The sequence below is a fragment of the Oreochromis niloticus genome, linkage group LG22 (genome assembly GCF_001858045.2).
Source record: "Oreochromis niloticus isolate F11D_XX linkage group LG22, O_niloticus_UMD_NMBU, whole genome shotgun sequence".
Classification (NCBI taxonomy): Eukaryota; Metazoa; Chordata; class Actinopteri; order Cichliformes; family Cichlidae; genus Oreochromis; species Oreochromis niloticus.
The window spans coordinates 4,046,170-4,062,030 of NC_031985.2; the positions used below are offsets into that span (position 1 = coordinate 4,046,170).

General features: G+C 39.8%; 1 protein-coding gene across 1 annotated transcript in view; it reads left to right on the plus strand.

The window, feature by feature from the left end:
* The first annotated feature begins 2,777 nt into the window (after positions 1-2,777).
* The window catches only part of LOC102078463 (mucin-2), a 30,281-nt gene continuing 17,197 nt past the window's right edge, over positions 2,778-15,861 (plus strand). Inside the window, exons 1-26 of the mRNA XM_025902524.1 lie at positions 2,778-2,909; positions 3,051-3,306; positions 4,237-4,351; positions 4,697-4,787; positions 4,873-5,006; positions 5,106-5,322; positions 5,555-5,680; positions 5,776-5,890; positions 5,976-6,126; positions 6,247-6,360; positions 6,441-6,510; positions 6,615-6,752; positions 7,337-7,501; positions 7,920-8,014; positions 8,098-8,224; positions 8,332-8,587; positions 8,723-8,775; positions 8,862-8,974; positions 9,085-9,236; positions 9,370-9,508; positions 9,982-10,092; positions 10,209-10,388; positions 10,649-10,888; positions 10,977-11,133; positions 13,240-13,368; positions 13,469-15,562. Coding sequence (XP_025758309.1) covers positions 2,834-2,909; positions 3,051-3,306; positions 4,237-4,351; positions 4,697-4,787; positions 4,873-5,006; positions 5,106-5,322; positions 5,555-5,680; positions 5,776-5,890; positions 5,976-6,126; positions 6,247-6,360; positions 6,441-6,510; positions 6,615-6,752; positions 7,337-7,501; positions 7,920-8,014; positions 8,098-8,224; positions 8,332-8,587; positions 8,723-8,775; positions 8,862-8,974; positions 9,085-9,236; positions 9,370-9,508; positions 9,982-10,092; positions 10,209-10,388; positions 10,649-10,888; positions 10,977-11,133; positions 13,240-13,368; positions 13,469-15,562 — 5,614 coding nt within the window. The 5' untranslated portion in view covers positions 2,778-2,833. The remainder of the gene's footprint in view (positions 2,910-3,050; positions 3,307-4,236; positions 4,352-4,696; positions 4,788-4,872; positions 5,007-5,105; positions 5,323-5,554; positions 5,681-5,775; positions 5,891-5,975; positions 6,127-6,246; positions 6,361-6,440; positions 6,511-6,614; positions 6,753-7,336; positions 7,502-7,919; positions 8,015-8,097; positions 8,225-8,331; positions 8,588-8,722; positions 8,776-8,861; positions 8,975-9,084; positions 9,237-9,369; positions 9,509-9,981; positions 10,093-10,208; positions 10,389-10,648; positions 10,889-10,976; positions 11,134-13,239; positions 13,369-13,468; positions 15,563-15,861) is intronic.

The window sequence follows — 15,861 nt, forward strand, 5'->3', positions numbered from 1 at the left end:
CAGGCCAGCTGAGAGATATAATCTCTCCAGTGTGTCCTGGGTCTGCCCAGGGCCTCCTCCCAGTGGGACATGCCCGGAACACCTGACCCAGGAGGCATCTTTGTTAGATCCCTGAACCACCTCAACTGGCTCCTTTTGATGTGGAGGAGCAGCAGGAGCACCTTCCAGCACCTTACTCAGGGACTCTAAAAACGATGGGTACTCTGAGCTGCCACTTGGCCCATAAGCGCAAATGACAGTCAGGACCCGTTCCCCGACCCGAAGGCTCAGGCAACAAACCCTCTCATCCACCAAGAAGAATCCCATTGTACAGGCAGCAAGCTGAGGGGATATTAGAATACCCACCCTAGCCCGCCGCCTCTCACCAGGGGAAACTCCAGACTGAGACAAAGTCACTAACTCAAGCTCCTTCCCCACCAGAGAAGTGACATTCCATGGCCCAATTGCCAGTCTTGGTAGCCGGGGATCAGTCCGCCAGGGCCTCCACTCCTGGCCGCTGCCCAGCACACAGTGCACCCGACCCCTACGGCGCCTCCTGCGTGTGGTGGGCCTGCAGGAGGATGGGCCCATGTCCTCTTTTCGGGCTGTGCCCTGCTGGGCACCGTGGACTAAGGCCCGGCCACCAGACGCTGGCTCTTGGGCACCCTCCCCAGGCCTGGCTCCAGAGCGAGGCCCCGGTAACCCTATCCTGGGCAGGGTAAACTGTTCCCTCTGTGATATTCTCATAAGGGTCTTCTGAATCGCTCTTTGTCTAGTCCCTCACCCAGAAACAGTTTGTCATGGGAGACCCTACCAGGGGGCAAAAGCCCCTGGACAACATAGCCCCTGGGATTCCTGGGACACACAAACCCCTCCAACCATGACAAGGTAGCGATTTGTGGAGGGGAATTTCAAACATTGTAATGTTTAGACATATAGAACAAAATAAAATAGATTTTTATTGTTATTGCACATGCACAATAAAATATCAGACAAGAGGATTATAAACAAATAAGAGGAAAACACATAATTGAGGAGAAGTTGCAAAATGCTTGAAAGTAGTGCATTGGACTTGGTCTGAGTATAGTCCATGTGTGAGTGGCCTGAGTGATAAGGGTTCCTCAGACCATGGCTTAGATTGGTGGGTGGGTGGACAGTGATGGGGTGTGGCAGGATAGTGTTTGTTGACTGTCCAAATGTCATGTCATGACCCAAAATGCAGATACAGGAGAACAGACTTGAATTCAAACAAAAGGTGAGACTTTATTAGGGCTGATGACAGGGGTAAAAAATAAAAGCAAGGGCGAAAGAGGAATGGCAACTAACCTTGTAAGCTAAACTAGGAAAACTAAAACAAGATAACTATGACAGAACTGTGAAGCTATGAGAAAATATGAAAGCTCTGACACTATGAATACTGTGACAAGCATGGAGGAAAATAGACATCCTGACAAAGACTGATTGACAACACAAAGACTAAATACACACATGAGGTGATCAGGGAAAGTGGAGACACATGAGGAAACAGCTGACTAGAATGAAACATAATGACATCACAGGGGAGAGTAAAACTAAAAACATTGTACAAAGAAACACAAGACATTTCAACATAAAACAGGAAATATGGAGAGACATAGACATGACACAAACCAGCAGGGAATACTTAACACAGGGGTGATGACATAAAGGGATCTAATAAACAAAGAAGTAAACTAAGTAACCTAGAAGCTAATACCAAAAGAACTAAACATACACAATCAATATCAAAATACAAGGAAACTCAAAGCACTGGGTCACATGACCCAGGACCATCACACTGGCTCAGGGGAAGAAGTTTTTGTATTAAGGAGGTTCAGTTTCAGGTTATTTTCTGAGCACAAATGGGATCAATTCTCAACCTCTGCCCTGTACGCAGTCTCACTTTCATCAGAGATGAGCCCAATAGCGGTGGTGACATTGGTATACTCAACAATGACATTGGTTGGGTTGGTGTTCAGTCATAGATGTATAGGGAATACAGTAGGGGGCTGAGAATGCAGCCCTACAGGGATATATGAGTAAACTGGTGAAAATTAGTTAAAGACGTGCATTGGTCAATTGTGTATGTAATGAGTAAAACACACCCGATCAAATTGAGACTTTTCTTTCCTCGGTTTAAAGCTTCTTCCTGCTTGTGAATTTGCAACATTCCCAAGAATGAGCTGCTAGAGATAAAGCTAAAGGAATCGAACCCTGCTGTTTAATGGCTTTTGAGTAGAACATGAATGCCTTGACATGAATAAGCTCCTGAGAATTGCAGGATGTTTGTCAATGATCTTATCAAATGTAAAGCAGATGGTAGACAAGTTGGCATAGGGTTTGTTTAAAGCAGCTCACGTAGGTTTTAGATTATGTTAGGTGATACCTGCATGGTCATAGTCAGTCATGAGATCTTTACTTTCTTGGCAGATTTGTAAGAAATCTTATATCCCAGAGTCTCATTTTCCACTTGTCATTTCTATTTTAATAAATTATAATTATTGGATTCTTATGAAACAATAGATTTATAACAGAGGAGCATGCTGTCAATAAAACTGTTTTAATGCTGCCTCTGTTGTCTTTAAATGAAGATATTTAATTGAAGTGCAAACATACTTGTTCAATCAAGAGGAAGGATGTAATAATAAGTTATATGGGATTTGTGAAGGGCGTTGGACAGCCATCCAGCACATGTTTGCCATGACTGGCAATAAATCTTCACATCTTACACAGGAAGAAGCTGTGAGAAAAAAAAGTCAGATCTCAATATAAAAGGTTGTCAAGAACCACTCTCTACATTATCTGCTCTGGGAACAGCAAGTCCACAGTGGCAACAATGAGGGGGAGTTCGGTGGGGTTGTGTTTCCTTGCTTTGACTATAGCCCATGTCACTGAGATCCAAGCTGCACTGGGTAAGACTCAAATAATTTTGGTCTGCTTTTATACCTTGATGATTTAAATAGATTTTTCTGGTTCATTTATGCATATATGAACACAACATTTATAATACTGCCACCAACATTCAGCTTTTATTTATGTGCATTTTTTTCCAGTCCGCAACCATGTGAGCAGCATCTGTAGCACATGGGGCAGGGAGCACTTCAAGACATTTGATGGTGATGTGTACCAGTTTCCTGGCATGTGTGAATACAACCTGGTCTCCGACTGCCACGACACCTTCCCAGAGTTCTCTGTGCACATGAAGAGGAAGGAAAACGATGGAAACCCAACAGTCAGTTATGTGGTGGTCACCATCAGTGATTTTGCATTTCACCTTAGCAAGGATGTGGTCACTGTGAACGACCTGCCGTAAGTTAAAAAAAAAAAAAGCAACTCTGATATAATTATGATGACAATGATAATCTTTTATCTAAGATTTATATAAAACCAATATATACACACATTCCTAATGACATGAATTAACCACTTAATCATCAATTCTGAAATGGAGTAGGAAGAAATAGCCACACACTTATTAATCTCTGATTCATTGATTGATTGATTGATTCACCATGTTCATCATTACCCACATTTCCCCTCAGCACTTGTATACACTCAAAAAAAACACATTAAATTAACATCATTAGAGTGAATGAGTTAAATGCAGAGAGGAATTTCCCATTGGGGATCAATAACGTATAAATTATTATCATTATTATTATTATCAGTCATCAATTTCATTAATTTCACATTCTTCAAAAGCAGGTTTCGAAAAATTCCTTTGAACTGAATAATGCTTGAACATTGCTGTAGGTCCACTGGAAAACTGTTCCACAATTTTAGTAGACAAATGGAAATTGCAAAAAGTTTTAACTGTTGTTCATCTCCAAGTTTAACTTCCTCCTCAGGTTATAATCCCCTTCTCTCTCCAAAAACATCGTCTGTCATTTTCCTGATAACATATCTGGCTTTATTTATATTTTGTGTACAGATTTATATTTTATGAGGTCCATGAATTTCAAGATTTGTTGTTAGTGTGGTCTCTAAATCTGGCTTCATTTAATGATTCCCATTGCTTTTTCCTGAAGTTTCGATAATGAGTGAATTTAAGTTTTGTATACATTAACCCAGACTTCCAGACAGTACTCTTAAGTATGGGAATATAAGTGAACAGTTGAAGTACACAGAGTGATTTATAATGCAAAAGACTTTATTCAATACAGAGATGCGTCTTATATAATGTTAATTATAGATATAAATGAATTATAATTGTTAAAAAGATATTATCTTTCTTCTCAGTGTCAAACTTCCACACTACCAGGCCGGAGTACAAGTGGAAAGAAATGCAGTCTACATCAAGCTCCAGTCCAAAGTTGGCATCATTGTCATGTGGAACCTTGATGATGCAGTCATGGTAAATCCTTAAAACAGACAGATCCAATAGGACATTTTTGTGACACATTTCTTTTATTAATAACTAACAGCCCAACCTCCAGGAATACTTTGGCATATTTTTATATTTTTGTCTGTGTGACATTTAAATAAATACATTGCATTTGAGTTGAATTGCCAACTACCTGGTTCACTACAACAATAGTTACAGTGGTTACTATTGTCCTTGTGTACATGTAAAGTCCTTATATGTGGCAACTTTGATGCATTCATTTCATTTTATTTCATCATAGTATATATTTTTATATCTAAAACATTTCGTGTCTGGTTTCTAAAACCTTTTCTAACCCTTTACTCTGTGTTTAAGGTGGAAATTGATAATGATTACACTAACCGCACTTGTGGACTTTGTGGAGATTTTAACGGTGTTCCAGTCTACAATGAGTTCCTCCTTGATGGTAAAAGCTGTTCATCATTTATTATTTTTTAAATCTATAATATGCTGGCATTGCATGTCCCTACTAATGTAATTATATGCAAAAGGTCGCAAAATCAGCCCCATTGAGTTTGGCAACATACATAAAGTCCATCGTCCAAATGATGATTGTGAGGACCCATATGAAGAGGAAGATGTGTCACAGGAAGCTATGAATGTGCCAGAGTCATGCAAAGAGTTTGTGAGTTTTGTTGCCTACTTTAGCTAGGTTTAACGAAAGAGATCTGATCTGGTTTTATGTTTGTATTAAATAATTGTGCACATGTTTACTCTCTTTTAGCAAAACACCTGTGAAGAGATGCTGCATGCAGAAACCTGGAGCTCCTGCACCAAACTGATTGAACCTGAGCCTTACATTCAGGCCTGTGTGCAGGACATGTGTGGCTGTACCAACCATTCAGATGACTTTTGTGTCTGCAGCACACTCTCTGAGTTCTCTCGACAGTGTTCCCATGCAGGAGGGGAGCCTCCCAACTGGAGGACTTCTGAGTTCTGTGGTAAAATTTTGTTTTTTCTTTCTGTTTGGTTTTTATTTTTGTCTTTTATATATTAAGGGGTAGAGAGAGTATCAAAACACTGAAATCACCTGAGCCAACTATATGGTGAAATTTGGCAAATGTCAGAAGTAACATAAGTCCACAAAAAAAATCTGCTGTTCTTACACTCAAGTGAAAAACTTCAAGAAGGTGATGTTTAAACATTTCGCATAAATTCCCACTTCCTTCACAGCCAAACAGTGTCCATTCAACATGGTTTATGAAGAGAGTGGATCCCCTTGTGTGGATACCTGCACACATCAAGACACAAGCTCATTCTGTGAGGACCACAAAATGGACGGCTGCTTCTGTCCTCCTGGTTAGCGCTCATCACAAATAAGTTTCTTTCTACACACCTGTTAAAGCTTCTCTTTTCATGAGACTTTACCATCAAACGCCAACTTTCCATTTCAGGAACTGTGTTCGATGACATTTCCATGAGGGGGTGTATTGCTCAGTCTGAATGCCAGTGCAAGCATGGAAAAATCTATGAATCTGGTGAAGTTTACAGACAGGCGCGAGAGGAATGGTAATGTTCATAATGCTACCAGAATGTAATGTTTTACAATGTGTCTGCATATTCTGATATCTTAATGAATTTGTTTGTTTTTCAGCTCATGTTTTGAGGGTAGATGGGCTTGTGAAAGTCTTTCAACACCTTCTACATGTGCGGTTGAAGAAGGTTCACATGTAACCACCTTTGATGGGAAAGACTTCACCTTCCATGGAGACTGTTACTACACCCTGGCCAAGGTGGAAAGAAAGGTAAATGAGCCTTAGCTTTGTACTATCAAATTTTAGAAGATACTGTGTTGGGCACATGTAAGGTAAAAATAATGGATTAGACTAATTTGTGTACTTGAGCTCACATTATGTATATTTCAGGATGATGCAAGCCCTAAGTTTACCATTCTGGTCAAACTGGCACCATGTGCACACCAAGACTATGACACCTGTCTGAAGACCCTCAAAATCCTGCTGAACAATGACAGAAACAATGTGAGTTCAATACTGGGCTCATGCTTTAAATAGATACTGACAGCTGCAACACCCTAACGATCAATTCTGTTTTTATTCAGATGTTAACATTCACTGCTGATGGCACAGTAAAGCAGAATATGCAGAGTATCACTTTGCCGTACTTCTCAGGTTGGTCAGAAAATAAGGAACTTTCGATTTAAGATGTTACTTTCGTTCATGCTGAGACGTAAGAAGTTAGCCAAACTGATTTTTGTGTTTCTCTTCATTCACAGGGGATATCAGTATATTCCATGCTTCGTCCTTTCACATCATCCTCCAGACCAGTTTTGGTTTGCAAATTCAGATCCAACATGTGCCTCTGATGCAAGTCTATGTCAGCCTGGAGCAGAGCTACAGAGAAAAGACACGTGGTAAGTTTTATATTAGTCTTAAAGCATTATATCATGAGGACTAATATGCATTTATTAAATAACTATTTACTGCAAGCTTAAACAAATGAAACACCAGCAGATTATGTTGACTTCAGTGATTCATATGTTGTTGCTTTTTAATTAAACACTTCAAATACTTTTCTTTTCAAGGCTGGGTAATCAGGGATGTGCTTTAAAACTAGTTTTGGCTAAAAGGTTGTAATAAATGGCCTCGCCCACTCTTAGAGCTACGGCGAGAAATTTAAAAAATAATGAGGGTGCTCGTAGTAGAGTGTTAGCTTCTTCAGATGAAATGGAACCAGCTAAGATGGTGTGGGCAGCTAACTGGTATGATAATAAAAAGGTTATCTGGAAGGTTCAGTGGAAAGTAGACACTGAGGTAGCCACAGAACACAATAGAGAAATTGTGTTTTATGTGACCAGGGATGATCTCAGGATTGTCCAACTCTGAATACCACCCAAAAAGCAAGCCATTGAAAATAATTTGGTTTCATACATTTTTTTCTTCAGCATTCTTATTTGCATTTCATAATCATTTCTTCATTAAAAATCTGTATTTTTAGGTTTATGTGGGAACTACAACATGGTCCTGTCTGATGACATGAACACTCGTCAGGGAATTGTGGAGGGAAGTGCAGCAGCTTTTAGTAACTCCTGGAAGGCTAGCTATATATGCCAAGACAGAGAAGAGAGACTTGATGACCCTTGTTCTCTCAGTATGGAAAATGGTAAACTGCAAAGGTTTTTGTCTATCAAGTTTATTTCTTATTTCTTTTTTTGTTGTCCAAGTTTAATTTTTTCTGAAGCCCACCTATTTATTTAGTTGGGTTAGGTTAGTTAGCAACTCATATGTGTGAGTAGGTGTGAATGTGAGTGCGAATGGTTGTCTGTCTCTATGTGTTAGCCCTGCGACAGACTGGCAACATGTCCAGGGGTTACCCTACCTCTTACCATAAGACGGCTGGGATAGGCTCCAGTCCCCCTGCGACCCTGACAAGGATAAATGGAAGAGGATGGATGGCAGGAAGTTTATTTCTTTAATTGCTATCATTGCTTGAAACAGATTTTCCAGGCTCTAAATGTAACATATTTGAACAAGCAAGAAATACAAACAAGAAATTAAAATGATTACTGGTCTACTTTTAGAAATGTATGCCAATCACTGGTGCAGCTTGCTACGACAGCCAAATAGTACCTTTGCAGAGTGCCATTCTGTGGTGGATCCTGAGATTTACTACAAGGTACAACAAAACCTCTCTGTGCGTCTAAAACTAAATACGGTGGGACTGTAATACAATAAAAATGTGTTCACTGTTTTCTGCAGCGATGTACTTATGCTAGCTGTAACTGTGAGAAGAGCGAGGACTGCCTGTGTGCTGTTTTCTCCTCCTATGCCAGAGCTTGTGCATCAAAGGGAGTGTTCTTGACAGACTGGAGAGAGAATGTGTGCGGTAAGGGTATCTGAAACAGCTCAGTAATGAAGTTTGATGAGCATGTTCTCTTTTTATTAGTTAGTCCAAACTATGAGGTAATCATTGCCAAATTTTCCATAAAACAGACAAATACACCAAGAACTGCCCAGCATCTCAGACCTTCTCTTACAAAAATCAGAGATGCCAGCTGACTTGCAGATCACTGAGCTTAAAGCAGCAGAGCTGCACCTCTGATTTCTTACCTGTGGATGGCTGTTCCTGCGCTGAGGGTCACTACCTAGATGACAACGGCATCTGTGTCCCAGTGGCAAAGTGTCCCTGTTACCATAATGAAGTCTATGTTAAGTCAGGCAAGTCTATCAGCATCAACAACGAGCGCTGGTGAGTTGCTTCAGGACTTCAAATGAAACATCCTAAACTAAGGATTAAGCATGACTGTAATACATGTAGTGTGATTGATTTACACAAACTTGGATTTTTGTGTTGCATTTTTATGTTTTTGGTGTCTTTTTCTAGCGTATGCACTGATGGAGTTCTTCATTGCCATTCTGGGAGAAACCGCATGTCAAGTCAGTTTTTTTTTCTTCTTCAATGAGAGAGTTTTGTTAAGACAATATACAGTATATTAAAGCAATTTGTACTTTTTACCCTACAGTTTCTACAGCTTGCCCTTCTCCTAAAGAATACTTCAACTGCTCCACTGCAAGCGCAGGAGTTGTTGGAGTGCAGTGTGCTCGAACTTGTTTAAATCTGGACAATGATGATTGTGTGAGTTGTTTTTGATGCACCTCCAAGTCTGAAAAAAACAATATCTAATAAATATTATTTCAATTTTTTTTATTTTTTTTTTTATCAATGTTGTCTTTCTATCCTCCCAGGATACCACAGAGTGTGAATCTGGTTGTCGGTGTCCCAGTGGCCTCTTTGATGATGGTAAAGGTTTCTGTGTGAAAGAAAGTGACTGTCCATGCAAGCATGATGGCCATCTCTATGTCTCCGGGACACAAATACCAAACCAGTGCAACACCTGGTAGGATCTTATTTTATTTTTTAATTATTTTCTAATTAATTATTGTAGAGTAATAAACAGTATGTGATATATATGGCATGTTTTTCTCACAATATTAAAATTGTATTGTATTTACTTTTCTTGATACATTTAGTACCTGCCAAAGTGGAAAATGGACATGCACAGAGAAAAAATGCCCAGGAACTTGCATTATTTATGGAAGTGGTCACTACACCACATTTGATCAGAAAACATATGCATGTCAAGGACAGTGTGGCTATGTTGCTGTAAAGGTAAATAATGTATGCCAAAATCATCCAAAGCACAACTGTCACCTGAATTGACCTTGTCATGTCCTCATCCAAAGTTTGTCATAAAAATAAACTCTGAACAATTAGGAGTAAAGTCAGTTATGCAACTCTAATTTCCTTTGTAAAAAAAAAATAAGTTACATGCCATTCACACTGTATATTTTGTTTACCAAATACAATTACTTACTTAGAACTCATAGGTGAAATTGCAAGGAGGAAATGCCTTATATTGTAAATAATATCTGGATCAGGAATAAGGAAAATCTTTTTTTCTAAGTGTAAAGATTTCAGACACAGTTAAGAATTACCTAAACTGTGTCTCCAAAAGTCATTACATAAAGATTCAAAGGCAGTTAGTCAATATATAACATGTAAGTGCATAATCTTGTTCCTGTTATTGTCTACTTTAGCCCCAAAAAACTTAAAGTTTAACCTTTTCTTTTCTTTTTTAACAGAACAACTGTGGCAATAAAACAGTGCACAACAGCTTTGGAGTTATCACTGAAAATGTACCTTGTGGCTCTACGGGCACCACCTGCTCTAAAAAAGTCAGAATTCAGCTGGGGGTAAGATCACGTACAAACAACATCAAAGCTTTCTTATGCCAACAATAGTAAATCTAAGTAAATATATTTTCAGCATTGCAATTGAACCAACAGAAATTTTCTTTCCTTCATTACAGAGAATGGAAATCAAACTATCAAGGGGAAGATTTGAAGAGGATGATCTGGGACATGGGCCTCTGATCAAGTACAGAATAAGGAAGGTTGGCTTGTATGTGGTTGTAGAATCTGAGATCGGTGTGGCAGTGATGTGGGATCGCAAAACAGCTGTTCGGATCCTGCTGGAACCAACGCACAGCGTGAGTCACAGTAACTGTTACATTAAATTCTTGCATTAAAGTTTTACTATTTTAATGCAGTGTACCCTTTTTGTCTCACCACATACTTGTAGTTTTCAATACCACATATTGAGAAAATACACAGAATCATTTCGAAAAAAAGAAAGAAAATTCCTAGAGGAGCCTAATATATTAATGAAATGTATGATAAATTTAAAGCACTAAATTATATTTATTAAGATCTCACATTGCTCGATTGACTCTTTTCTATGACTGCACAGGGAGAGGTGTGTGGCCTGTGTGGTAATTTCGATGGTGATGGACAGAATGACTACACCACCCAGGGTCAGCTGGTGGTGAGCAATCCACTTGAATTTGCAAACAGCTGGAAAGTGTCTAGCTCTTGTCCAGATGTGGAGGCGAACATTGATCCTTGCGCAGTAACACTCGGTCGACATCAGTGGGCAAAAATGATGTGTAGCATCATAATTGGAAAAACATTTAGAAAATGCCACAAAAAGGTAATGACAATTTGTAACTTGTTCACATTCACGCAAATCTAAAACACTGCTCTAAAAAAATCATCATCAAATTTGCATCACTGTACAGGTTAGCCCTGTTCCATTTTATGACAACTGCATAAAAGACTCATGTGCCTGCGACACTGGAGGAGACTGTGAATGTTTCTGCACAGCAGTTGCAGCTTACGCTCAGGCTTGCAATGAGCATGATGTTTGCATTGCATGGAGAACTCCAGAGATCTGTCGTAAGTAACAGTTTGTTTTTTCCCCCACCTTTTCTGACACATGACTTTGTCTTTGAGGCTTTAAATTCTTGTGAGCCTAGTGTTTGCAACTACAAAAATCTATATATCAATCTGCTCAGTAAACATACCCTATCATTTTTTGTATTTTTTACATCATTATTATTATTAATTAATTAAACTTGACCTTTTCTGTATCAAGCTACACTCAATAACCAATAAGGACCAAAGTGGACACGTGCTTTTGCAAGTTTATAAAACATCTGAAACTGAATTCTCTCATTTTTACAAACATAGTCAGACCATTAATTAAACAGTGTAAACTATGTGTATCTTTATAAAATGTATGTATTAAATTTGATAAATACATTATTTCATCATTTTTGAGATTATTAATCTGCCCCCCTCTCCAAAAAAGCTAATTACATCACACAACACATTTTTAAGTGTTAAATGCAAAAGAAAATGGATGTAGCAAAGTGATTGTTCCAGAGTCGGTGTTTGGTTTGTGTTAGCTTAAAAAAAACCCTGTAATATAACATGTTGGACTCTATTGAAAAGGATATGCAATTGTAGAGGGATCATTCTTAACTACTGAGTGTAAGTCAAATGTGATTAACGATAATCACAACAAAAATAAAATGCGGAAAAGTAAAAGGAAACACATTTTGCATCTGTAATAAGTAAAGACTTATTACTTATGTGATCTAAGATCAAATATACTGCAGACAGTGTTGGGGAGTAACGGAATACATATTACGTATTTAAAATACAAAATATGAGTAACTGTATTCTGTTACTGTTACCGTTTAAAAAGGTGGTATTCAGAATACAGTTACTTTGCTGAAATAAAGGGATTACACGGCGGTATTTTCCTGTTTCATATGTTCGGCTATGCCCTCTCTATTTTTGGTTTCCACGCCCCAAACAAAACACGTATTAAGAGGCTCTAATGCCTGTGTCTCAATCTCGCGGCCCATGTCACCTCTACTTGCGCCCGCATAATGATGTGAAGAAATATTTTTAAAAAATATTCACAAAAATGATTTAATATGAAGGCAACAGGCAGAGTGTTACAGGCATAGCCCTAAAGAATGTAGCTTCATGGACAGTGTAGTCTGTGCGGGAGAATGGACTGCCATACCCGTTATGAGTCTGTGAGCGAGGGAGGGAGAAAAAGGACAAGTACAAGCTGTCACCGAGCAGAAACGAGAGCTGGAGGCATGCAAATATAATAATAACCACTGCAGCCAAAAAGAGTGCCTGACGAGCCCAGTTATAAGTAAGCTATTAAGACTCGGCTGTACACTTTTTTCGCGTTCTTCTCCGAAACATTAAGTTCCGTTGGAGCAGCCTTTCAACGCCTCTCTCTGTCTCTCGCTAAGTTGACCCAGACAACAAAGTAAAGCTAGTTTTTGGCTACGGGCCTGACACGGAACCCGACGTATTAGCCAGAGGTCCCTTTACTGTTTTATATACGCGTGGAATAGTTTTCTATACGAGATCGCTGCAAAAAGTGCAGCCTTACCTAATGTCCACCCTACTGTTACTCATTTTATATTAAGATTTAAAAATCTAGTCGGTATTGGTATGGCAAGTAACCTTCAGTAAAAGCCATAATTCACACAGCAATAGTACATTCATGTAGCTGTAAAAAGCATGATAATATAATAGGTAATCCAAAGTATTCAGAATACGTTACTGTCATTGAGTAACGTAACGGAATACGTTACAAAATACATTTTGGGGCATGTATTCTGTAATCTGTAGTGGAATACATTTTAAAAGTAACCTTCCCAACACTGACTGCAGACAAGATTTTCATCAGTTTATAACATTTGCATATGTAACACCTTCACTTCAATTTAAACTCAGTGTATATTATAGTCAGGGTTACTTATTTCCAAAATCAAATAATTAATCTCATTGCCATCTTTTTGTTTTAGTGCAATCAGACAGAAATTCCAAAATATGTTCAATAACCTTATTAAATTTTAATGTGAGAGTGGAGTTTGAACTCCATTCACATTACAAATTCAAATTTCATATATTTCAATATACATTTTAATCATCTAAGTAAATGGTATAATTTGTATCCTTTTTCCCTAGCTGTCTATTGTGATTACTACAATGGCCCAACGGAATGCATGTGGCACTATAACCCTTGCCACCCTCCGTGCTACAAGACCTGTTTGAATCCAGAAGGTGTATGTTTGAATCCGATACCCACCCTGGAAGGTAGGAGGTTAAGTCGTGTCAGTGTGTATTACCTTGAATCAGATAAATGTGCCATTCAGAAATATTAATTAACATTATTATGTGATATCCTTTTGTACAGGCTGTTACCCTGTATGCCCAAAAGATAAGCCCATATTTGATGAGAACAAAAAAACATGTGTGGATGTATGTGAGCCAACTACAACAACACCTCCAACTACAACTACAACCATGCCTCCAACTACCACAACTACACCTACTACAACAACTACGACTACACCTCCTACAACTACAACCAGTCCTCCTACTACAACTACACCAACAGTTCCAACTACCACAACTACACCCCCTACTACAACCACACCACCACCTCCGACTACCACAACTACACCTTCTACTACAACAACTTCGACTACACCGCCTACAACTACAACCACTCCTCCTACTACAACAACACCAACACCCCCTACTACAACCACACCAACACCTCCTACTACCACAACTACAACAACTACAGCCACACCTCCGACTACCACAACTACACCTTCTACTACAACTACACCTACACCTCCGACTACCACAAGTATAACCACAATCTCATCGACTACTTGCATTCCAGGTACCACATGTGCGTGGTCAGGCTGGTATGATGTGGATGATCCAACAGACAAAAGTGACTGGGAAACATACAAAAACATCACAGATAGTGGTCTTCAAATATGTGAAGATATTCAAGATATTGAGTGTAGAGCAGTAGATTACCCGGACAAAACCTTTGATGATTTTGTGGCTCAAACTGGCCAAGTTGTTACTTGTGATCAGGACATTGGCTTAATATGTAGAGGAGAAGACCAGACCAGACCTCCAAGAAAGTGCTTTGACTATGAAATCAGGGTATATTGTTGCGACATATGTTCAACAACCACACCGCCTAGTACTACGACTACATCGACACCTCTGATTACTACAACCACACCAACACCTTCGACTACCACTACTACAACCACTCCTCCTACAACAACTACAACCACACCTCCGACTACTACAACTACACCTCCCACTACAACTACAACTACACCTCCTACAACAACTACACCAACACCTTCGACTACCACAACTACACCTCCTACTACAACAACTACGACTACACCTCGTACAACTACAACTACTCCTCCTACAACAACTACAACCACACCTCCGACTACCACAACTACACCTCCCACTACAACTACAACCACACCTCCTACAACAACTACACCAACACCTTCGACTACCACAACTACACCTCCTACTACAACAACTACGACTACACCTCGTACAACTACAACTACTCTTCCTACAACAACTACAACCACACCTCCGACTACCACAACTACACCTCCCACTACAACTACAACTACACCTCCTACTACAACTACACCAACACCTTCGACTACCACAACTACACCTCCTACTACAACAACTACAACCACGCCTCCTACAACTACAACTACTCCTCCTACAACAACTACACCAACACATCCGACTACTACAACTACACCTCCTACTACAACAACTACGACTACACCTCCTACAACTACTCCTCCTACAACAACTACAACCACACCTCCTACAACTACAACTACTCCTCCTACAACAACGACAACCACACCTCCGACTACCACAACTACACCTCCCACTACAACTACAACTACTCCTCCTACAACAACTACAACCACACCTCCGACTACTACAACTACACCTCCTACTACAACAACTACGACTACACCTCCTACAACTACTCCTCCTACAACAACTACAACCACGCCTCTTACAACTACAACTACTCCTCCTACAACAACGACAACCACACTTCCGACTACCACAACTACACCTCCCACTACAACAACTACGACTACACCTCCTACAACTACTCCTCCTACAATGACTACAACTACTCCTCCTACAACAACGACAACCACACCTCCGACTACCACAACTACACCTCCCACTACAACTACAACTACTCCTCCTACAACAACTACAACCACACCTCCGACTACTACAACTACACCTCCTACAACAACAAATACGACTACACCTCCTACAACTACTCCTCCTACAACAACTACAACAACGCCTCCTACAACTACAACTACTCCTCCTACAACAACTACACCAACACATCCGACTACCACAACTACACCTCCTACTACAACAACTACGACTACACCTCGTACAACTACAACTACTCCTCCTACAACAACTACAACCACACCTCCGACTACCACAACTACACCTCCCACTACAACTACAACTACACCTCCTACAACAACTACACCAACACCTTCGACTACCACAACTACACCTCCCACTACAACTACAACTACTCCTCCTACAACAACTACAACCACACCTCCGACTACTACAACTACACCTCCTACCACAACAACTACGATTACACCTCCTACAACTACTCCTCCTACAACAACTACAACCACGCCTCCTACAACTACAACCACTCCTCCTACAACA